This window comes from Theileria orientalis, chromosome 2 (assembly GCF_000740895.1).
Source record: "Theileria orientalis strain Shintoku DNA, chromosome 2, complete genome".
In the NCBI taxonomy this organism is placed as follows: domain Eukaryota; phylum Apicomplexa; class Aconoidasida; order Piroplasmida; family Theileriidae; genus Theileria; species Theileria orientalis.
In genome coordinates, this window is record NC_025261.1 from 1008730 (window position 1) to 1033187 (window position 24458).

The 24458-nt window shown below is 51.0% G+C and overlaps 4 protein-coding genes across 4 annotated transcripts; 1 reads left to right on the forward strand and 3 right to left on the reverse strand.

Annotated features, from left to right (window-relative positions):
• Positions 1–73: 73 nt before the first annotated feature.
• On the forward strand, positions 74–10411 carry TOT_020001063 (uncharacterized protein; the record flags this gene model as incomplete). Its single annotated transcript, XM_009692236.1, has 11 exons — positions 74–682; positions 761–2169; positions 2719–3109; positions 3263–3891; positions 3925–4102; positions 4232–5157; positions 5371–6150; positions 6301–7639; positions 7757–8224; positions 8450–9398; positions 9618–10411. The coding sequence occupies 11 exons, from the start codon at positions 74–76 to the stop codon at positions 10409–10411; spliced, it is 8472 nt and encodes a 2823-aa protein (XP_009690531.1).
• A 317-nt stretch (positions 10412–10728) lies between these two features.
• Positions 10729–14025, reverse strand: TOT_020000492 (uncharacterized protein; the record flags this gene model as incomplete). Its single annotated transcript, XM_009692237.1, has 3 exons — positions 10729–10824; positions 11014–11261; positions 11502–14025. The coding sequence occupies 3 exons, from the start codon at positions 14023–14025 to the stop codon at positions 10729–10731; spliced, it is 2868 nt and encodes a 955-aa protein (XP_009690532.1).
• Positions 14026–14315: 290 nt separating this feature from the next.
• TOT_020000493 (autophagy-related peptidase) lies at positions 14316–15543 on the reverse strand (the record flags this gene model as incomplete). The annotated part of the gene is made up of 5 exons (XM_009692238.1): positions 14316–14423; positions 14457–14573; positions 14606–14792; positions 14822–14847; positions 14926–15543. 5 exons carry the CDS (start codon positions 15541–15543, stop codon positions 14316–14318), a joined length of 1056 nt encoding a protein of 351 aa, XP_009690533.1.
• A 479-nt stretch (positions 15544–16022) lies between these two features.
• Positions 16023–23699, reverse strand: TOT_020000494 (conserved hypothetical protein; the record flags this gene model as incomplete). The annotated part of the gene is made up of 2 exons (XM_009692239.1): positions 16023–18708; positions 19081–23699. The coding sequence occupies 2 exons, from the start codon at positions 23697–23699 to the stop codon at positions 16023–16025; spliced, it is 7305 nt and encodes a 2434-aa protein (XP_009690534.1).
• Positions 23700–24458: the final 759 nt, after the last annotated feature.

Genomic DNA, 24458 nt, shown 5'->3' on the forward strand with positions numbered 1-24458 from the left:
TGACACAGTTTTGTAAAATATTTCAAGACATTCACTGCAGTTTTAGTATATAGTAAAATAAGTGTAAAATAGTATGGTCACCAAAGACAACAAAGGGCTAGTGTTACCCTTGAGAGTGGAGTATGAAGTAATAGATGATTTTAAAAAAAGTTTAGCAAAGAGACCCTGGGAGTACCTGGAGGAGGGGAACTACGAGAAGTACCTGAAGGTGTCGGAAAAGAAGAAGGATGTGTCGGCGCACAGGAAGGAGCTGATCGGAGTGTACACGGAGATACTGAGCCTGCTGAAAGATAGGCAAAACCACATTAACCTGCAGTTTGTGGACCCTAAGTTTGATCTGGTGAAGCACGACTTCAAGTGCATTTGCAAAAATACTCTCAAGTTTAAATACACACTGGACCTGGAAGAGCCAGTGGAGGAAGGACTGAATAAGCAGAAGACGACGAAACTGAAGGAGGTAACTGGGCACGAAATCGATGTGGAAGTTAGGGAATTGGAATTAGAGGGGATAGACGGGTCGGACAAACATGAGAAGACGGTGATTGTGTCCTCGAGAGCAGACTCGGAAATAAACAATGAGCCAAAGGACCCAGTTGTCGAAAAGTACTTTGAAACGTCAATTTCGAGGACCGGAACTAAGATAGAAAGGACGGGAACGACACTGATGAAACGGAAATCCACAGTAATTAGGGGACGAACGAAACTTTTCGATAAAGAGCCTGCAGAAGAGTTAAAGGAAAGATCACAAACTAAAGTGAAGTTCGACGTCACCGACGATGTTAAAAGCTACGATAAACAGTCCGATGGGACTTCGGAACCAGTTTATAAGGCGAGTGCGAGTAGGAACTATGAAACAGGTAAGAAGGAGGAATCGCCTAAGATTGAGCCAGACCTTTCGAAGAAAATGACGTACAACTCAGAGTACCTGATGCAGTTGCCCTCGTTGGACATAGAAACACTGCACGCGAACAAGCAGCAGCCAGGAGGCATGAAGAGGCCTAAGAAGGGAGGAGATAAGAAGCGAAATAAGGGCTCCAAAGATGATGGGGAAGGAAAAGGGAGGAGAGAGCCGATGAAGGCAGTGTCAGGCAGCGGAGAACGCTCAGAAAAACCCAGACAGATAATAGGAGAGAAGATGGATAAGAAGCCCTCAGGAGGAAAGCCGAGGTTTAACACGTTGGAGCAGGCAATAGTGGACGATAAAATCAGCCACCAGCAGGCGGAGATGAAAAATGACTTGATGCACCTGCTGGAGACAGTGCCAGTCTTCTCGGACCTGCCGAAGAGCAGGCTCGTGGAAATAAGCAAGCACTTCAAGCTGAGGTCGTACTTCACTAACAGCAGCATCATCCTGGCGGGAGAGTTCCCGCAGGAGTTCGTGATCGTGGCCTCTGGGACAGTCTCGAGCTACAAGTACGAGAGCAACGCGCTCTTCAACGTCTACCAGAGGAGTTACCTCTGCTCAGACTACTTTGGAGAGCAGTTCCTGATGAACGGCACGGCGAGCGATGAGTTCTTCATAGCAGACTCGCACGTGACAGTGCAGACGATGAACGCGAACACGTTTAAGACGCTGCTGTCGGACCTGTTCGACTCGTTCAGATACAGACTGAAGGAGTTCACAAACTACGGAGCGTGCAGAGTTAACACGATTGCGGTGCCTAGCAGGTTCTTCACGAACGTGGAGATAGACAAGTTTGCGTCAAACGAGGGAGTGGTGAAGGCGCACAGGGCTATTTCGTCAGGGCTAGTGGAGTTTTTGGCGAAGTACCCGTTTCTGGCAGGATTCAAAAACCTGGAAAAACTCTCAAGAAGGTTCAGCTACCACGAGTACTTGCAGAAGGAGATACTGGAGGGGCTCGGGAAGAAGGAGAACCTGTTCCTGGTTTACCGCGGAGTGGTCTCGCTGCAGGTCTACGAGGAGGAGCTGAACAGTCAGCTGGAGCTGGTAGCGTTCCCGCCAGGGTCATACTTCCTGACGTGCAAGTTCCACAGCGAAGTCGTGAGCTCCTTGATGGAGAGAGTGTCCTTCGTGGCCAAGGAAAAGTTGGTGCTGCTCTGCCTGGAACATAAGCACGTGGTGAAGTACCTGAGGGGGTCAGTGGATCAAATGGTCCTGTACCTGGAGAATCTCTACAAGAGTAAGTACCTGAAGCTGGAGAAGGGCAAGTACAAGGCGATCCACGCGGAGAAGATGGCGCCCTCGGAGACCGACAGTCACAAATCGCAGGGAAGCGACGAGGAAAAGTCAAACGAAGCAGACTACAGCATGGCGCTGTCACGAGACTATAAGACTACAAGTCACGGCTTGTACGCCAGTGACAGCGACATTGACAGTGACAGCATCAGTGACCGCAGTAGTGAAAGCCAGAGTGACGACAGGGACGGTGCCGCTCGTAGGAGTGACACTAGGGCTCTACAGGCCAGTCCGGTCAGCGGCACCGAAAAGGATAGTGACGGCAGTCTGAGAAGTGGGAGGGTCGCCGACAGCAGCGTTGTGAGCCGCAGTCCAAGTCTGAAGACCGAGACGCTGAAGAGTTTGAAGAGCGAGACCCTGAAAAGTCTGAAGAGCGAGACCCTGAAAAGTTTGGAAAGTCAGACCCTGAAGGGTTTGAAAAGCGAGCCCGACGAGGCTGAAAAAATGGATGTGGACAGGGAGGAAGATGAGCCGGGTGCACCTGAGAAAATGGATGAAAGTTCAGGATTCAGCTCATCGAGCATCAGCGAAGGTGGAACGTCCAGCGTAAAATCGAGTGAAAAGTACTTCAACGACGATACGTCCAGTATCCAGAGTAGCAGGGATGACGCCAGTGGACAAGTGAACGACGAGGGAAGCACGCTGTACAGCAGGGACAGTAACACGGCTTACAGCAAAGACTCCAGCGGAGGTGTGCAAAGTAAACAAGACACGAGTTCGTCCAAGAACGACACAGCTACGCAGCATAGTAAGCAGGACTCTGAAAGTTTGAACGCTATCACGTCCAGTGTGCAAGACGATGAAGAGGACGAGGATGTTCATGATGTTGATTCTCAGGAACTGAGGACGGCAGTTGACGGGGAAAAGGAGCAGATGGTTGTAAAGTATGGAACTTTTGAAGAAAAAACAGGAGTGACTGCTGTGGATGAGGGGCACTATGGTTTCGAAGACGCTGGTCACGGTGACGATAGCCATTTTGAAGATGACCAAGACGCTTTTATGGATGAAGATGACCATGATGATTTTTGTGATGATGATGACCACGAATTTGAAGTTGAAGATAAGCAAAAGGACCTTGAATTGTCACTTGAGGGAGAAAGGGATTCTGATGAAGCCCAGAAGGACTATTCAAGAGGTTCGACTCTCAAGGATGCGAGGCTGGCCACAAGGTCTTTTGAAAAACAGCCCGTTTCCACAGGGAGTTTCAGGTCCAGCCTTCAGGAAAGTCTCGAATCGAGCAAGGTGGAAAGTTTTAAGTCGAGTCACTTTGACAGCTATGAATCGAGGAGGCTGGACACGCTAAAGTCACTCCACATGGACAGCCTAAAGTCGAGTAGGCCCGGAAGCTCCAAATTCTCAGATTTTGGGGAGAGGATTGTGTCGAGAAGGTCAATGGAGGACCCAGCAGAGGTATCCATAAAAAGTTCAGTCCACGGTCAACTGGATTCAGCGAGGTCCTCAGAATTCGAACGAATTGTATCTAGGAGGTCAATGGAAGATCCTGCTGAAGTCTCTATTAAAAGCTCATCTCGCACGGATTTAGAGAGCTCAAGGCAATCTGACTTTGGAGCAAGGATAGTATCGAGACGGTCGTTTGAGGAACCAGCAGACGTGTCGATTCAAAGCTCTTCGAGGACTGATCTGGAAAGCTCAAGGCAATCTGACTTTGGAGCGAGGATAGTATCCAGGAGATCGTTCGAAGATCCAGCCGATGTTTCCATAAAAAGTTCAGTCCACAGTCAATTGGATTCAGCTAGGTCCTCAGAATTCGAACGAATTGTATCTAGGAGATCTATGGAGGATCCTGCAGAAGTATCCATAAAGAGTTCATCCAGAACGGATTTGAACAGTTCATTGGATAGTGTCAGAACACTATCGAGTTCACAGCTGAGGGAGTTGCAGTCGGTTCCAAGGATTCCAACCATAGATGAAAAGGTGGAGGAAGAAGAGCACGAGAGAGAAAGGGAACTGAGTAAACAGGTCTCAGACAAATTCTCAACCGATGTAAGGGGGTCCAAGTCGTTATCTAGCAAGTCGCTGTCATCGAGTCAGCAGTATTCGCCCGGCGATGAAGGGAAGTCCTCGTTAGCGAGCGGAGTGAGACAGGAGTCACTGGGTAAATCATTGTCAAACAAGACATTGCCAGACAGGGAGTCCTTTGATAAATACACATTTGGAAACGCATCAGTTGATAAGAGTAGCATCAAGGATCCTGAAGTGTACGATCAATTCATAAAGAAAATAACGCAGGACTATGAAATGATAAGGAAGAACACGCTGTTGGCGTCGCACATGAACATATCAGACACGGAGATATCATCGAGGTCGCAAAAGTCACACAATGTTAGTGAGAGTAAACAGGCTACAGAGCCGAGTGGACCCGAAGAGTTAAATAAGCAGTCAACCGGTGTTGAAGAGTCGGTTCCGAAAGGAGGTGCACATGAAGATGGTCTACCGCAGCAGCAAAGTAGTTTCATGGATAGCGTTAGAGGGCAGAGCAGCAGCCTGAAGGAGAGCAGCAACTTCGGCAAGGACAGCAAGGACAGTGACGTGAGCAGCGTGGCAAGTGACGTGAGGTTCATATTCAACCTGGATAAACTGAAGGGTTCTAACGACCAGCAGCGCTCAGGCGAAGATGGAACTGGCGTCGGGGAAGAGCATGAAGGTGAAGAGAAGCCGGACAGCTCGAGAGTTATGGGCAACGACAACTTTGTGGACATAAGATCACTGGCCCAAGGCTCAAAAGTTGGGAGGGCAGGCGCGAATGTCGGAGGGTCGACTGCGCATTCCGCCGGATCTCAAGGCGTGTCGAAGGAGTTTGGAAAGGTGCCATCGAACGCCCTGAATGACGACAACCTGGCATCCAGCATTTTGTACAAAGAAAGGACTCAAATGTCCGACAGGGTCGTGCACAGGCAGACCTCGTCGTCGTATCTGATAACGAGCAGGACGCTAAACGAGTCGTTCGACCCGAACGATCTGTCAGGGTCCTATGCCAACGACCGCACGCCCTCATACCTGAATGAAAACGAGAGCGCGCCCACGGACAAATACGGCTCCAGTGTGGAGGAAAATGAAAGGCCTGAAGAACAGTTATCCAAGCAGCCCACTGAACAGTTATTTAAACATGACAGGCACTCCAGTGATCAACTGAAGACTGATTCCTCAACGAGCTCAAATCATGTTAAATCGTCTCTGGCATCCCAATCGCGTAAATCGTCAATAGAAAGCATAATAAGCAAGAGTTACCCGGGAGTGGAAGAGTCGATCAAATCAGTATTGGAAACTATGAGAACCAGATCGCTAACTGGGGAAAGTGGGAAATCTATGGGCGAAGTAAGGGCAGATCGATTTCCAGGAGATGGTAGTTTAGACGATGATGCGGTTTCGGAACATCCCACTGGGTCAGAAGGTGCTGGTGCTCTGTCACGAGAAGCTAGTGGAGTAGTGGAAGACAGGCAGGATGAGAATATCGACAAGTCGCCATCGCTGGATTTCGCAGAAGTCCCGAACTTGACTAAAATAATATCCAGAGTGCACTCCCTGTACGTGAGTCCGGAGCTGGCGAGCCGTTCAGTGAGCGGATCTAAATTCTCAAGCATCGAAGAAGTGTATGTGCAGCTGGATAAGATTGAGAAGATGTACCCAGGAAAATCGCCAATCATGTCGATCTCGCCGAAGAGTTCCGTGGATAAGCACAAGTCAAAGGAATTGGACAGGAAATCGACAGAGTCGAGTTACGTGAAATCAGATAGCAAAGAAAGAATAAAGGTGGACTCCGTAGAGGATGGTAGTGTTCAACTAGAAAAAATGCGTAGAGATTCAGAAGTGCAATCGGATTTTGGTAAATTGCACACCCGATTATCTTACTCCAGTTTGAACGGACTCACGAATCTGTATGATTCGGAACAGAACAGAGACGACTCGTTAAACACAAACGAGACGAGAGATGCGTATCAACAATTAGATCAAATTGAGCCCGTTGCCACAAACAGCCTAAGACACAGCGACTCAGATTGCTTAAAGCGTAGCGAGACTAGTCATTTGAAACATAGCGAGACTAGTCATTTGAAACATAGCGAGACTAGTCGTGTAAAACATAGCTACTCTAGTTACGTGGTGGGTCCTAACAATGAGAAGGGTGACGTCAAAGAGGGCGTTACTGCCACTGATCAAACGGACGATTCCAAGCAGCATACTGCAGGGGACTTGGAGGATGGTGAAGTTAAATCGCCGTTAAGCCTTGATAGCATAGTTGATAGCTTGAGTGAGCGCCTGTCAATGGAAAATCTGAAACAATCATTATCAATAAACAGTTTTACGAGTGATCTGTCAATGAAGACGTTAACCAGAGATTTGTCAATAGAAAACCTGACGAGAGGAATATCCATGGACACGCTGAGCGAGCACCTGTCTCTGGAAAATATTACGAGGGAACTGAGTAACATAGGAAGCAGCATAAGCAGTCAGCTGTCAGAAGCGTTTTCGTCAAAATCGAGCGAAAACAACGAAGCTGAAGAAGAAAAACAGGATGTGGAAAACGAAAATGAAGGATTCTCGCTCAAACAGACGTCGAAGCTGATAATCACGAGTATATTTGACAACATACCGCTGTACAAAGATAAGGAGAAGAAGGATGGAGGTGAAAGCTCGCAAAAGGAGTCGGAACTGAGCGAAAAGGAATATGACCTTAAAAACGTGAAGGACGTGAAGAAGGAAGTGGATGAGCTTCTGAGTGAAAAGAACGTGTTCATAGACAAGTATAAGCTCCTGAGTAGAATAAGCTTCGATTCTTCGCCAGTTACGCTGACGAGTTGCACAGACAAGGAAAGTGGCGGAATGGATAAAAGCAGCGTTGCAAGCAGCCACAAGAAGAGTAGTTTGAGAAGTGACGAGACGACAAGTTCGAGGAGCGACATGGAGGAAGGTGTGAAAACGGGTGCTGGTGGTGATGAAAGGAGTGCGCTGAACACGCCAGTCATGGGCACAGATAAAATGGAGACGGAAAGTTCACTGAGTTCGGTAAAGCAAGAGCCTTTGCTTATCACAAGTGGAAGTTCACGCCTAACGAGTGAAAGTGCGCCACTGACGAGTGACAATACAGTCCTAACGAGTGACAATGAAGATAAATTTAGTTTAGCGACCACGGAGAAGGAAGAAAAGGACAGTTTGGAGGGTTCGGAAAAAACGAACACTGTAGCTGGTATGGAAAAGGATAGTTTGACGAGTTCGGAGGGAGGAAACACGCTGGCGAGTTCAGAGAAGGATGAAAGGGAAAGTGTGAGTAGTAGCGAAAGGCAAGGATTTGATACGAGTGAGAGAGAAAGTGATAGGGGAATTGACAGATTAAGTGAAAGTCAAACTGAAAAGGAGTTTAACACGGAAAAGGATACGAACACAGAAAAGGAGTCGATCACAGACAAAACATTGGATGGCAGCCTCGTAGAGTCACTGAACGATACGTCAAACCTGAGCACAGACTCAGAATCGCACATAAGTACCGAATCATATGACAGTTCAGAAGATAAGGCGAACGAGTATCAGTCGAGCATAGCAGAGTCGAACGAAGATGGAAATTCAGTAGTGTCACTGACGTCGGAAAACACGTACACGAGTAGGAAAACGAGCAGCGTCAGTAGCAGGACGAGCAGCATGGAAAGCTTTAACACAAAGACGAGTAGTATGACGCCAAGCGGTGACGGACTGGAAAGTAGAAATAGCAGTCTTGAAAGTAGAAGCAGCAGAGCAGGAGACTCAGATCACTCAAGACAAGGAGAAGGAAACGAAGGAAGTAGAGCTGGAAGCGTGGATAATAATTTGGAATCGAGTGAACAGAACGAAGAGGGCTCGGATTATGAAAATGGAACGGAAGAAGATGGCTACGAAAGCAACGGAAATTACGAAAGTGATAATAAGTATAGCGACAAGCACTACGGCCAGCACGAACGTGATGGAGATGAATACGGGTATGATCTACACCACAGAGAACAGGAATACTACGGGGATCACGGAGACTACGGGCATCATGTATACCCACATAGAAAACATGAACATAAACATGAACAGGAACATGAACACGAACAGTACCTGCCGCACCAACTACACGAACAGCACTTGCGCCACGAAGTGGACGAGAACGGCGAGTTTGATCGCCACGAACATGAAAGATATCATTTAGGAGATAGGGTACTACGCTATGACAGCGATAGGTATAACCAGAATAGAGCAGATAAGTTCGGACACCTCAGAGAGGAAAGGCTGGAAAAGTACGACGAAGAAGACGACGATTTCGACGAGGAAACAGTGGACTCAGACGAGGATGAGGATTACGAGTACGACGAGGAGACGATTCTGAGCATAAAGAACCTTCTGATGTCGACGCTGAAGAATAAATATAAGTCGCTGGGACCCTCGTTCGTAGCAATGGATTACGAAAAGACGGGAAAGGTGACGAGAGAAGTGTTTCTGGGCTTCATCGAAAAGCTGGGAATAGGAGCGATCGACCACAGGGAGCAGAACCTGATGTTCGAGCTGCTGAAAGAGGAAGGGGAGGAGTACATAACGTTCTCGTCCTTCTACAGCTGCAGCGGAGAGTCAATAGTCACCGTGGCGGAGCTGAACCAGCACCTGGCGTCAATATACGGCAGCAGCAGGCTGGCGTTCGAAAGGTTCTTCGCGCCGCTGAAAAAGTCGACCAAGTGCACGAAGGAAGACTTCGGAGCAATGCTGAGCCAGGCAGGAATAGGAGAGGAAAGAGCGATGAGGCTGTTCGACCAGCTGGACGTGTGTAGGACCGGCAGCGTGACAGTGTTCACGATGCTGAAGATGATCGTGGGCGACTGGGAGGAGGCTGAGGCGCGGGAGTACGAGGAGAAGCTGAACACGAACCTGAGCAGGCTGCTGACGTACCTGAGCCCAGACTCGGCAGAGGACTTCAACAGTGAGTTCAGCAGGACGCTCTCGAGCCACTTCTTTGACCCTGGCGCCGAGGGCGCGCTGGTGACGGCGGCCTACGAGGAGTTTTACATAGACAGGGACCTCAAGTTCTTCGACGCACTCGCCGCAATCTTGGACGAGCACAAGGAGTTCAGGGGAATATCGCTCGCGCAGAAGAGGTTTGTGGTGTCGCAGTTCAACATAATCGACACGAGCTTCGGACTCTACGGGAGCAGCGACCACTACAGCAGCGCCCTCGAGTCGAGTCCGCGAGACCAGTACAGCAGCGAGGAGGCGCAGGGCGAGGACGACGAGCTGCCGGCGGCTGCCGGGCTGTTCCGAGAAGGCTCCGGATACGTTGGCGGCCCCGGGTATCCGGGCGCCAGTGGTAACGGGTTAACACCCGACAGTGTCGGGCTGGCCGGCTACCAGCAGCAGCGCTCGATCAGCGGCCAGCAGCAGGCTCAGCGCCAGCACTCCGGAGACCTGGAGCAGGGAGAGCCGCACGACGTCACGCTCATATCGAGCGGAGAGCCCGACCCGCCTCTGGTGGCGCTTCTGAGCGGGAGCCTGGACATGAAGTTCGACGGCTTCACGTACCCGAAAACCGCAGCGCTGAGCTCGCCGTGCCTGGCCAACTATGAGCAGCTGCTCGCGTGCGTAGACAGGTACGCCAACTACAGCTTCAGGGAGGGCGCGGACGACCAGGCCTTTGCCGGCTGCGGCTACAGCATCAGCTTCAGGGTGGGGGCCGGTCTGAATACTGTGGTCGGCATCATGCCGATGACCAGCTACCTCTACAACGTCCTGCCGCTGCTCGAGGAGAGGCGCAGGAAGTTGCCGGTGATCCTCCAGTTCCTCAGGTGCGTGCAGAGCTTCAGCGCGTACATTGCCGAGGAGCTCGAGCGCATCGCCGGGGCGTGCACGGTGCGCCACTACAAGCTGCACGAGACTGTGGCCAGGGCCGGCGAGCTTCCCTCTCACTTTTACGTGGTTTTCGACGGCTCCCTGAGTGTGAGCAACGACTACAACTTTGAGCTGAAGTGCCTTTCGAAGACCGACCTGTTTTTCTCCTACGACATCGTCAACAACAAGCCCAGCAGCTTCACGCTCAACGCGAACGGTAACTTGGTGCTGCTGAGTTGGGAGAGGAACGAGTTTTTCCGCGTCTTTCCGAGGTTCGCGGCTCTCGTCGAGGCCGACGCCTGCAACCTTGGCGACCCGAGCAACCTGACTCTCCAGAAAGCCATCGACACCAGGGTTTCATTTGCTGACTAGTAAAAATCACATACTCACTCTTTAATTTAATTTAGTTTGTTTGTTTACTTTTGCCATGTGTGAACATATATGTCTGTATATATACCGACGTGTATAACAGCCCTAAGTGTATAAGTGCACATATCTACTAGGCAATCATAATGTGTATGCGGATACATATCTACTAGGCAATCATAATGTGTATGCGGATACATATCTACTAGTCAATCATAATGTATAGAGGTCACATATCTACTAGGCAATCATAATGTGTATGCGGATACATATACATTAATATGCGCGCTAACAGCGCGCATACGTGCTGATATGAAGTGCCGTTAGGAGTGCCTTGGCCTCTGCTGGTCGTACCTGTACTGATACGACTCCTCCTCCTGGTAGTGCTGCATCGGCTGGTTCTGGATGTTGTACACGAGCTTGCCGTTCACGAGCGGGGTCATGGGCATCTTCGTCATGGGCATGCCCATGTTGATGGAGTTCATGTTCGGCATGGCGTTCATCTGGTGCGACATGTTTTGCATCTGCTGACTCATGGCTGCGATTTGCTGAGGCACGCCGGCCATCTGCTGATTCATGCCCGGCATCTGCTGGCCCATGCTCGGCACCTGCTGACTCATTCCTCCCATGCCCTGGTTCATCGCGTTAATCTGCTGGCCCATTGAGCTCAGCTGCTGATTCATGGAGCCAATGCTGTTGATCGGCTGGCCCATTGCCATGTTAATGCCTGCGGCCATGTTCATGTTGCCCAGGTTTCCCATGCCCGCGTTAATGTTGTTCATTGCGTTCATCTGCTGACTCAGGTTCATCATGTTAATGTTGTTCATCTGTTTCATTTGCTGCTGCATTGCGTTCACTGGCTGGGCCATCGCGTTCATGTTAGGCATCTGCTGGTTCATTCCTGAGATGCCCTGGTTGACTGCTGTCATTTGCTGCGGCATGTTGTTCATCTGCTGGCTCATCCCAGGTATCTGCTGACCCATGTTCGGCACCTGTTGACTCATGCCCTGCATCTGCTGAGGCATGCTGGACAACTGCTGCGCCATCGCCGGGATCGGCGGATTAATGCTGCCCATCTGGTGCGTCAGAGCCGGACTCATGTTGTACATCATCTGCATCTGCTGGTACTGGTGCAGCGACATGATGCCGTGAGGGTGCTGCACGTGCCTTCGCAACACCGCATCCTGCCTCGGCCTGAAGCTCTGCAAATTCTCGAGTGGGATCGTCAGCTCTGCTCCCTGCCTCGTCTTCTGCCTCGGCGTGCTTTCGAAGGAGTTTGCCATGGTCTTCTTCCTATCTGTGGGCGTCGAGCTCGAATTGCTCGTGTTTGCTGACGAGCTGAATCCGGAGGCCACTATTGGTATCTTCTTGTTCGAGAAGCAGCTCTGGTTCGTCAGGTTGCCCTTTGCCAGCGACACCTGCGCGAACATCGAGAGCACTGTCGGCAGGTTCGTTTCGTCTGCCTTCGTCTTCAGGTACGAGTTCACCTCGTTCGAGTAGGTCTGCACCAGCTCATTGGTGAAGGTGTCCTGGGACTCCGACGACTTAGACCTCTGCTTGTCGTAGGGCATCGGTCTCGGCTTGTTCAGCACCAGGCTGATCTCGGTGTCGAACATTCTTCCGTAGAGCAGGTGCGGCGGCGGCATGAACTTGTTGATGCTCGAGATCGAGAGCGCCACTCTCCTCACTCTGAAGTCTGGCTTGATCCTTCCGCAGTAGAAGAGCGAGTACACGAACATCTTCGTCGGGATCCCCACGAATCCTATTCTCAGCTGCTTGTTGATCCTCGTCGACAGCTCCGAGTAGCCCAGGTTCCTCACCACGTTGTCGTGGCTGTTCAGGCTCGTCGCCAGCGTGACCACTGAGTTGAGCGAGCTGAACCTGTGGTTCACGCCGAAGCGTCTTCCTGAGTAGCGCACGAACCTGTTTCTCGCCTGCGCACTCGGCGCCCCTTCTGGTGCCTTCTTCGTGCCCCTCTTCACGATTATGAACTGCTCCATGTTCCCGTCGTAACTCATCAGCTCCACGAGCCCTGTTGGCATGCTGACTGACGGGTTCGTCGACATTACTTCCACCTTTGCGTTCAGGGGGACCATGAAGGCGTCCGAGCACTCCGACTCCACCTCCTTCAGCAGCAGCTTCTTGTCCGCCTTGTGGTCTCCTCCCAGCCTCAGGATCGAGTAGAAGGTCTCCTTCTTTCCTGCCTGCGTCATTGAGTAAAGCTTACTCTCCTCTCTGTAGTACCTGAACACTTCTCCGAAGAGCGTCTTCATTTGACTTTCTCCAGACTCAGATGTCATCAATTTGACGTTAGGGTCTGCGGTCGCGCTCTCCGGCGGCACTATGAGCTTGAACTTATAGTTTCCTGGCGGCGCGTCTATGAAGCTCAGAATCGTCTTCGTCTGCTTCGGGCCCAGCAGCTTCTTCGACGAGTTGACCAGCCCCCTCGGCGTCTTTTTTATTTTTTTAAAGGCCTCTCTGCACGCTCTCGGGCTGAAGTCTCTGCGCATCAGTCCTCCTGAGCTCGACCTCAGGTTCAGTGCTATTGAGATCAACGGCCAGCACCTCTTCTCCAGCATCCACGAGTCCAGCAGCTCAAAGTCCGAGTCGTTGATCACCGGGTCCTCCCACTTCAGCACCATCTTCTGCACGTACATTGGCTGCATTGGCGAGTTGTCCAGGAAATCTCTGTAGTTGACGCTCAGCGAGAACGGGTCTATGTCGTCCCTCGGGAGTCTTCTCAGCGGCTGCGTCGGGGCTGTCTGCTGCTGTTGATACGTCTTGTACTTGTTCACGTTCGTCAGTATCGCCTTCAACTCCTGTCTTGACATCTTCTTGAGCATGTTTCCCTGTAGTGAATAGAGCATGAGCAGCAGTGTGTTATAGTCGAACTCGTGCTTCGGGTTCAGTGCTGGGAGTGTGAAGACGTCTATCTCGTCGTCTGGTGGCCTGTGATACTGAGGGTACAGATCTGCGCCCAGCACCAGCATGTGGTTCAGCGTCGCGTTGACCACCTCATTTTTCGCAATGTTCACCGAGTTCGTGTTCGCGTTTTTGTAGACTGGCACTGTTATTGCCAGCAGGTCGTTCCTCTTCGGCGGCGCCTCCTCGACCACCTCGTGGGAGTTGAACCACAGGTTCTTCCCTGACACCATTCTTTGGCAGTACTCTTGAAGTGCGTTTGATATTCCCGAGTTTTCTCCTGTTTCCTTTAGTTTAAGCCAAAACATTTCCACGTTGTATGAACACTGCTTCGACGGCCAGTCTCTCTTCAATTTTTTCCTGTCTATTATCGATGTGTTTATTGAGTTTGATATCTCTTTTGCGATATGGGACTTCCATCTCCTCTCCTGGTAATAGTCCAACGCCATCCAGTTCATTTCCTGCAGGATGAGGTCGCGGTAGCTTCTGCTTCTCTGCGACGGCTCCGGCGCCAGTATACTGTATCCGTTTTTTACTAAACTGTACGAAAACTTCCACATATCATACTCGCTTGTTTCCGCCTTTCTTTTTTCAGAGCCGTTAACGGTCTTTTGGTGATTTTGTTGAGATGGTCCCGAGATGTTATACGCATTCATTTCACTAGCTTGTTGAGTATCTTTCGAATTCTTTTCCATCATTTTATACTCGTCTAAAATAAATATTAGTTGAACATGTGTGATGTTAAAATACACTTACGGATTATGCGATTGTTCTGATTATGAGCTTGGAGCGGCGACGACGCTCTGTAATCCTTTGCGTCCATGTCCATCCTCATATTATTGCTGTATTTTTATATATTAATGTACACATTTTAAATATCCTCTCAAAAGCGTATTCGAGCTGCTAGTCCTGGAGTTGACAATAGAGCAGTCACACCACATAAATGTACGTAACGCGAATACTCATTTTTGGATATTAAGAATAGATGTTAGTTGAACGTTAAATCTCGATCCGTGACAAATTCGAATGGAAATGATTCTATCGTCGGTTGGGTTTCAAATGTGTTGGCGAGAAAATCCTTAAAATCTTGTTTACCCTAACATTCACGTTGAATTTGGATCCTCCTCACCTTAAACGAGAAGAGCATTGTTAGAGACGCATTGAGGTACCTCCAGTTCATGCTCTTCACTCTCTTGTTCATAAATTCCTTGATTATGTCCAGATACTTAAGATCAGTGAACGCCTTCTAAGCTAATTTCAAATTGACTCACCACTTACTTTGCAATACAGGTGTGGGTCGTTGTAGTAGAGTCGCTTTGAGCTCGTTCCGAATATGTAATACGATCTGTGTAGCAAGTTCCCTCCCACTATTCCGTTGAACTGCTTCAGCTTAAAGAGCGATCTCACCGTTTCCTTCTCGTATTTATCCAACTTCTTCTTCATAGACACCCACACGAGCAAGTACCTAAACCACATGTTCAGATTCGGCCGTACTTGTTCTTCTCAAAGAGATCCTTTACCTGAGTGTGTATGAGTTTGCTGCTCTTAATATCTATCTATTATCTGCATATTCACGGTTGTGTTTCTCAATTCGGTACCTTATTTATGTAAAAAACGCCATCGGGGAACGAAATTGAGCTGATGGCGATGTTCGCGTCATTTATCACCTTGGAGATACACACGGCGGTGCTGGTGGGCCCGAAGGACAAAAACTTCGTACACGTCTTCAGAACCAGGTCTGCTACTATGAAATTGTATAGGGAAAACAGAGAGCTCTTGTCGTCGTAAAACTGCGATAGAATTATGGAGAGTTTCGTGAGCTCGTCGGCGTGGGACTCCTCGGTCAGCAGCTGCTGCAGCCCGTCCAAACTGAGCAGCTTCGCGTCCAAATGCCCAGTTCTAGGGCTCTTGTTGTTGACCAGCAGGTCTTCCATGCTGAACTCGGGCCCGATGATCAGGTTGATCAGCGCCTGTGCCAGCGCCATCTGTGTGGACCGGACTACACACCCCCAACCCTTGTCAGTGTCGACCTGAACGAGGTCCTGGGAGAGGCTAAATGGCCTGAAAATGCTGAAAAGTCTGCGATGCTTGGGGTAGGAGCCCCTGGGGAACCGGTAGTTCAGGCCGTGCCTGTATGTGAACAGGATTCCAAACCCGGCTCCCAGCTTCCGGTTGTAGAGCACGCTGATGCTCTCCCTGTGGCCGAGACTGCTCATTCGCGACACGGGCTATTTTACAAAACACGTACACTCATAAAAGTAAATTATAGTACAAGAACACACCACTAGGAAGTGAGTAGTTCAATTTTGGAATACATGTAAATCGGCTCACGTCTGGCGCAAGTTTAAAAAACCTTAAATCGTTCCACTCCTGGCCTGCGAGTAAAATTTAAATCTAAAATTTTTCATCGGACGCCTCGAAATGAGATCTTCGACAACTTACTTCACATAATTCAAATATGCTTCGTTAAAACTTAAAATTGTTACTTTTCCGGGAAGACTGCCTGCTTTATTCTGCGCTGCGGCCTGTGGGCCGGGTCTTCTTGGAACCCGCGCCCTCGTAATCGCTCGCTGAACCCCCTGAAATCGTGCGAGGCCCTGGCGAACCCTAAAGGGCATTGACACTCGGAATGCCACGGCCTCTTCTACACCCAGAATGGCGCGCAGGGCACTCCCTCCACTCCCTCCACTCGTGGCTACGTCACGTACAGCTGCATTATCTTCTTCAGGTGCTCCTCCACCGGCTTGTTGTGCTGCACGAACGTCCAGAACTTCTTGAACTTGACCAGCTGGAAGACCAGGTGTACCACGCCCCAGGGGTGCGGCTTCACCAGCAGGCGCTCCATGATGCACGTGATGATGAGCTCCTGCACGTTGTCCGCCCTCTCGAAGAGGTTCTTGAAGATGGAGACGAAGCGCATCGTCACCAGGTTCGGGTAGCGCATGTGCAGGAGCATCGAGCTCACCAGCAGCTTCGACTTCGAGTGGATCACCAGCTTCTCCAGCAGCAGGTAGCAGTTGATCACCTTCATCGAGGCGTTGCCCGACAGCTGCGAGGCCATCGGCTGCTGCGTCGCGCTGCTGCCCCCGCCCACCTTGCTGATGAGTAGCGGGAGCGTGTAGCCCAGGTAGAGCGTGTAGTAGATCAGGATCCCCTCGGGCTGCAGCTCCTTCAGGATCAGGCCCACCAGCCTGTCCGTCGGCTCCGCGATGTACGCGTCCGTGAGCGCCTTCAGCGTCGGCTTCTGTATGATGAACTGGATGTGGTTCACGAAGGAGAGCGGCGCCGTCTCCGGCACCTCCGTGGTCGTCGACGGGTTCGAGCACTTCACGTTCTTCGGCGTGCTGAAGGTGAAGATGTTCCTGAAGCGCACGCTCGTCGTCACTTCGCAGAGCGAGAGGTAGTAGCCGCAGATGAACTCCGGGCATATCTGCAGCAGGTAGAGCAGGATGTTAAGGATGCTGTCCAGCAGCGAGTCCAGCGCTCCGTCCTTCGCGTCCTTCGAGCCCGTCAGCGCCTGCGGCGTCTGCGTCGAGTTCGAGGATGCCGAGGAGTAGTAGATGAGCACGTAGCGCACCAGCTGTGAGAGAATCGGCCACTCCGTCGGCGACTGTATCAGCGACTGCACCAGCTGCTTGCTTGTCGCCAGCTGCACCCAGAAGGGCGCGAAGTTCGTCATTTCCGTCGGGTTGCAGTAGAGCAGGCACTGCGAGATCGAGACGTGCGCGGGGAACGTGTAGTTCGGGTTGTAGATGAAGCTCTGTATGATCTTGAAGAAGACCGGCAGGCAGTAGTTTTTGTAGAGCACTGAGAGCAGGATGTGCAGCACCTTCTGCAGGATGAACACGTCCGTCTGCACGAAGCCGTTGACCAGCTTGCAGAAGACCGGGACGTACTCGAAGTTCGGGTTCCCGTAGGTCACGCTCGGGATGCCGTCGAACCTCCGCACCTCGCGCTCCCGGTCGCCCATCAGGCCTCCCTTGCCGCCCAGCCCCGGCTGCGCGCCCGTCTGGTATGACGCGAAGAGCGTGATGAGCAGCGCCGAGGTTATGAACTGGTCGATCGGGTTCTCGTTGAAGTTGATGAAGAACAGGTCCACCTCCGAGTCCGTCTCGCAGTTAAGGAAGTCGATGTACATGTTCACGTGCTTCTTGCTCACGTCGCTCTGCAGGACGCAGCGGTTCCTGATGTAGAGCCTGCTCACGAAGAGCAGCCGCAGGCTCACCAACCTGTCCGCCTGCGCCGCGCTCGAGCCGCCCGGCGTAGACAGCGAGCTGCTGCTGTTCATCGCCGCCGAGGTGCTGTTTGAGTACTGCAGCAGCTTCGTCAGCACCACGCTCAGCTTCGTCGGCTCTCCGATCGAGTGGACCACCGAGTTCTTGTCGAACCTGCTCAGGAACTTCAGCGAGAGCGGCAGCTCCTTCAGTGATATGTAGTTCGACTCCACGATGAGCCTGTATACCATCTTAACTACGAACTCCAGGTCTCCCGAGTTGCACAGGTACACGTCGAGTGCCGAGACCTTGATCAGCCTGAACCTCAGGAAGAGCACCAGCTTGTTGAAGGTCAGGTTCGGCAGCAGCGAGGTCGTGATGTTCAGCAGGTTCGCGTTGTCCACGCAGAGCATTTCCAGCAGACTCAGCTCCACTTCACTAACCACTGACGGGATCGAGACCGACTTCGAGTCCACGATGTTCTTTATCACTCTGCTCAGGATCAGCTCGTAGCACTCCGCCACGTTAATCGCCTTCACGATGACGTAGTGCACGCTCCAGAGCAGCGTGAATATCTGGTGGTTTTTGTGCAGGAAGCTCAGCAGCAGCAGTGATGACGACTCGCACTTGTACAGGAACTTGCAGTGCGGCATCGGCACGATCGGCGGGTACATAAGCAGGTACTTTGCGCACTCCTTCAGCCTCTGCTCGAACTCGTCGAACTTCGAGATAACCAGGTTCGTCGGGATGTTATCGATTGGCGGCACGATGAAGAAGTCTGGGAACCTCAGCCCCGGCCTCTTCTCCGTCCTCTCCACTCTCGCGATCGTCGAGGGCACCAGCGAGAGGTACTTTTTGTAGAGCTGCGAGAGTTCGTCTGTGTTCCTCAGGCTGTTCGCTGAGAAGTACGTCGACGTGCTCGACTGGCTTCCCGAGTGCAGCGTGCTCAGGAACTGGTTGTACAGTATCGTCGATATGTTATTCGCGTTCGCCAGACTCGCCACTCCGTTCGACCAGTTGCTGATCATTTCGTCCAGCGACCTTCCCATCAGTTCCAGCGTCAGCTGCTCCACCAGTGCGCACACCAGCGCCAGGTTATCTCTCGCCAGTATCTGCGAGATGTACTCCAGCCATATGCAGTCGAAGATCGGGTAATTTTCCGACGTGCTCGTGCTCACTCCTGCTCCCATGCTGCTTGCTCCCATACTGCTTCCGCCCATGTTGTTCGAGATCGACACGTTCCCCATCGACGTCACCAGCGACGTGCTGTTCATCGTGTTCATATTGCTCATTGTGCCCGGGTTATTAATAACATTCGGGTTTTGCATTGTGCTCATCGTGTTCGGGTTTTGCATATTATTAATTGCGTTTGGGTTGTTCATGGTGCTCATATTGCTGGAATTGTTCATCGTGTTGATAGCCGCCGGGTTATTCATCGTGCTCATAGTGCTAGGGTTATTCATCGTATTCATAGATGCTGGGTTGTTCATCGAGGCCGGGTTCTGCATAGCTCCCTGGCTAGGAAGCGCGTTCATTGACGAACTAGCTCCCATGCTCACGCTCCCGTTGCTCATTCCGCTGCCGCCCGCGCCCATGCTCGCCACCATCGTCGAGTAGTGGTTCAGCAGCGCCAGGTATATCTCCGAGGAGAGTATCGACATGAGCACCTCCTTGCAGATCACGTTCACCAGACTCGTGCTCAGCCCCGTCGTCATCGAGGTCAGGCAGCGCTTCAGCGTGTCGATCGAGGTCTCCTGCGTGAAGTCGATCTTCGATATGATCCCGCAGGTCGAGACGCAGATCGGCACAATCTTCTCGATGATGAAGATGCTCTCGCGGTAGCAGCTCTCGATTGCGTTCAGGATCAGGTTGTACATGTCCATGTTCATGACGCTGTTGACCACGCTGCTCGACGTCGGGCCCACGCCCTGCGTGCTCCCGCCGTTGCTTCCGTTCCCGTTCACCGTCGCTCCGCTCGTCAGCAGCTTCGTGTTAATGATGATCTTCCTCCGCAGCAGAATCTTGATGTCGTTGTGGATGGGCGGTATCTTCAGCTTCGTCTCGTTCGAGTTTGACCAGATGTTTCCGCTGAACCTGCAGCTCTGGTCGAACTCGCCGAGGACGCGGTGGCGCAGCAGCTCCTTCACGTGCACGCCCGTGTTGATGTTGCTGCCCACGATGTTGCTCTTCATCACGCTCGTCAGCGCGTCGATTGTCGGCGACATCGGCGCTCCGTTCGCCATTGCGACTGGGCTGTGCATCTGCGCGCTCTGCTGCGACGTGTGCGAGGGGCTCATCTGCTGCTGCTGGTTACTCGGGCTCGTCAGCGTCAGGATCAGGTTGTTGATCTCGAGCACGAGCACCTGCTTCAGGTTCTTAACGCTCTTGATCTCGTTGAGCAGCGAGAGCACGCAGAATGTCCACGGGTTCGGGAGCTTGAAGATCTTACTCTTCGCCACGTATGACATGAGCCTGCACACGAAGGGCACCGTCACTGAGAGCATCCCCTTTTCGTACGAGAATGAGAGCAGCATCTTCACGTTAAGGTGCTTCGTCAGCAGCGGCTTGTTCCTCGAGATCGTCAGCTCCCCCAGCAGCGCCGCGCAGACCAGCAGGATCTTCTTGTAGATGAGCAGCGCTCTGCAGGAGCGCAGGTACTTCAGCAGCATGTTCACTGAGAAGGACAGGAACTTGACGAAGAACTCCAGCGCCTTCGCGCCCAGCGTCTGCAGCAGGCTCGTGATCTCCTCGAAGCTCGCCTCTCCCTTCGTGATCGCGTGTCTCAGGATCAGGAAGAAGAGCCAGTCCAGGTTCCCTGCGAGCACCAGCGACTCCACCGTCGCCATGAACTGCGAGCCTGAGAAGGTTGCGAAGGCGCTGATCGTCTCCGCGCTGTTTTCCGGGACCTCGATCTGCAGCTTCAGCGTGTTGAAGAAGTCGTCGACGCCCACGTTCAGGATCGTCATCAGGCACTGCTCGTGGTAGAAGAGCGGGTGCATTTTCGGCGGGTTGTAGTCCATGTTGTTGCAGAGTCCTACCAGCAGGTCGTAGTCTCCGCTCGGCGGCGACTTGATTGTCGTCGCCGACTGCAGCGTCGTGCTGCTCTGCATTGCGGTCGTCGGCAGCGCCGCGTCCAGCCCCGGCTCCTCTCCGCTCTTGATGATCACCAGTCCCTTCGTGGTGATCTTTCCCTTGAGGCACTTGTCCTCCGCGAGCGTGTCTTGCGATATCACCTCGTTCGCGATCCCCTGGTCCAGACTCGTCTCTATCTCCGAGATGTAGTCCGGCGAGGCCAGGATCGCCTTGTACGTCTTCAGCAGGTTCGGGTAGAACTTCGCCACCTTCGCGTCCGAGACGAACTCCTTCGTGAAGAGCGGGTAGTTGAACAGGTTCTTGATGTTGTTGAAGGCCATCATTGCGAACTCGATGAGCACCACTGAGTCCGACTTCAGGCACTCCAGCAGCGTCCTGAAGACCATGTAGATCGAGTCGATGTGCACGCTGTTGATGTGCAGGCTCACCAGGCCCGCCACGAATAGCGCCAGCAGCTTCAGGTTCCTCAGCAGCAGCTCGTCCTCGGGGCTGCAGTTCGCCCCGGTCGTCAGGTGCAGACAGAATTCGTCCGGCACTCTCACCAGGAAGATCTGCTGCAGCTTGTTCACGAACTTCCTCAGGATCAGGTCCAGTATGTACTGCGGCCTCGAGCCCTGCTCTCCGTTCAGCAGCTTAATTGCGTTGAGCACGTTTTTGGCCATCTTCCCTGAGAAGATCAGCGTCACCACGTGCGACGTCGTCAGCTCCGAGTCCTCGTTCAGCAGCAGGTACCCGTAGATGTCCTTGTTCGGTCCCAGCGAGAAGTGCGTTCTGTCGCTGAAGTCGACGACTCCTCTTCTTTCTTTGTCCTCGAATGCTCCTTCGTGGTCCATGTGCAACGAGTCGCCCACTCCGTGTTCCAGGTGTGCTTCCAGCGACGTCGACTTTTCCGCCTGCTTCAGCTTGTGCTCGATTCCCTTGTAAAGCGGCAGCAGCAGTATGTTGTAGCTGCTAAGCCCCTTCATTCTCTGGTTGTACAGGAAGAATAGCTCCAGCACCACCTCCGTCGGGCCCAGCAGGTGGTGCAGGATGTAGAACACCTCCGCCACTATGTTCGCCGACAGGTTAAACATCACTGGCGTCTCCTCCGGCTCCTCCTGCGCGCTGTACTCCTCGATTTCTTCGTTCTGGTCCTCCATGTCATTCTTGTCCATCACCACGATCGTGTCGCTGTCCGTGTTCTCCGCCAGCGACCTCTTCGTCATGTCCGCCTCCATTTGCAGCTTCCAGTTCAGGTAGTCTATCAGTCCGTCTGAGAGCGCGACCTTTGCGTACTTGTCCGAGTCTCCTGTGATCATCGTGTCGATCGAGTAGATCAGCATCGTCATGAAGCCCCAGTCGAAGTACTGCCTGCAGAAAAACACGATCTCCAGCACTCCTCTGCTCAGCTTTACTCTGTTGTGCTTAAAGAACTCCAGCAGCGTCGACTGGAACATCTGCAGCGAGTACTTGAGCACGTGGAAGTCGTAGCCTGAGTAGCGCAGCACCTCCAGCAGCACGATGAAGAAGCAATCTGAGTCCGTGTGTATTGCGATGTTCAGCATGAAGTCGTACAGGTGCTCGCACCTCTTGTCCTTGAAGTCGTCTGCGTACGACCTCATCTCCGACAGCAGCAGGTTCCTCGGCACCAGCGTCGACACTCCGTGTTCGTAGAGGAACCAGAAGTCCTCGTTCATCGTCACCAGCTTCAGCGAGATCGGGTTGTAGTCTCCTCTTCCGAAGTTCTGGTAGTCTGACCAGATAAGCGAGAGCTTAAAGATCAGCGCTCTCGAGAAGATCGTCCCGTTCTTCGCCCCTTCGTACAGGCTCATGAACAGCGGCGAGAATCGCGCCTCGTGCTCCGGGCTTATCAGCGACTGGAAGAGCGCGTACAAAATGTCCGTTTCCAGCACCCAGTACACTTCCACCAGGTCCTCCTCCTGCACTTGTGGGAACAGGTTGAAGAACAGGTCCGATTTGAGCAGCTTATCTTCTCCGTAGTCCGATCCCAGATCGTCTTCATGCTTATATTCCTCCGCTTCCTCCTTCGTTTCTTCGTTGTAGCTCGAGTTGAACGGGTTGATGTGTCTGAACCCGAAGTTCGCTTTAAAGTTGAGTGAGAACGTCTTATAGTCCTTTAAATCCGTCGATATAAGCTCCGTGTACATGTTTTCCAAAAATGTTAAGATTAGGTCCGCTTGAAAAAGCGGGTTTACGTATCTTTGTGTCAGGATCGACACTGTCAGGTTCCTGTAGCTCTTGCTTCCGCTTATGTCCTTCGAGTGTATGAACTTGCATATTTTTAGCAGGTTTTCCAGGAACTTGACGTTGTTTTCGAAAGGTCCGCAGTAATACACTATCTGTTGGCATATTTTTGCAAAGTACTCCTTGTTCAGAAACTCCTTCAGGTTCCTGTTGTCCAGCTTAAGGCCCACTATGTATCCGTACACGTCGTTCTGCTCAAAGTTGCTGCTGAAGTTGAATATGTACAGTGACGACGACGCCAGCATTGAGCTAAGTATTTGTGTACACAGCACGTAGCCCAGGTTTACTCTCGTTTCGTCCTGTGACACCTTCGAGCTCATGAATTTTAAGTTGAAAAAGTTTGAGCTTTTGAGCAGCACGTAGACCAGGCCCAGTGGGTTTCTCAGCTTATCCACCACTACTCCCATTCCCAGTTCAAACACGAGTTCGAACAGTCTGTTTTGGCACGACATGATGAGTGAGTCGTTTTTCGTGTGGAGGATGATGTTCTGGAGCAGCTCCAGGAAGTACTCCTCGTCTATGTACGACAGCAGTGTTGACACGAAACAGTCTGCCAGCTCCACGTGTGTCAGGTCATCGTCTGGTGTACAGTTTGCGATTTCTGTAAATAACAAATCTATTTTCGACACGGTCTCCCTTCCAAATAAATCCGCGTTTTTCAGCAGTATCAGCAGTTCGTACAGGTCGTCTGAATTTTTTGGAGAGAGGAGCATTTTTAATCTGTCCCGCATCTGGGTGTATTCACCCAAACATGATTCGGAAGAGAAGGTACTTGGCTGTGCGAGGCCAGTCCTTTCTGAGGGTGAATCAAATTTACTCATGATAATGTACAAATTAAAGGTTGCGATATTAAATGTTATTGTGGCCGCCCATAGTTATGGTGATTGTGGGCTTTCAGTTTATCTTGTATTTAAATTGACTTTTTTCGGTTAATGAGCATCCTATAGCCTACCCTGTGTTTAAAATTTTCGAGATAATTAATTCTCTATCTTCCATTAGGATTAGTTAAATTTCAATTTATTTTATTTTACTTTATTGAACCTAAACATAGAATGTGTCGGTTTACTTGTAATTTATATACGTTGAAGTGAAAATATATTACTGATGGGAATACGTGCAACACAAATAACCCGACCATATAATTGAAATCGGAGGTTTATTTGCCTAATTTTTTAGGTAAATTATTTTATATTGTTTTTAAATTTCCCAAATTGTTCGTTTTTGATTTTGTTTGTTCCAGTTATTAATCGCTTACACTATATGAAGGTACACCTGATCAACTCGACAATTATTAGTCTAATAAAATAACAATGACTTCAAAATCCTGTTTTATAGTAACTAATAGTTATTTTATTAGGATCCCTGTTTTATAATTTAATTATTTCTCGTCTTTTGGCGATATACTAAACCATACACATTAAATATTTATTGTCTTCTAAGTTTATTATTATAAACTATGTAGTATGCCAAATTTCTTTTCAACATAATTTTATTTATTTAAATCGATATTTGTGTGAATATTTGAGATTATATGTGGATTTGTGTTCATTTGATAAAGCCGTGTATTATTTGTGTATTTT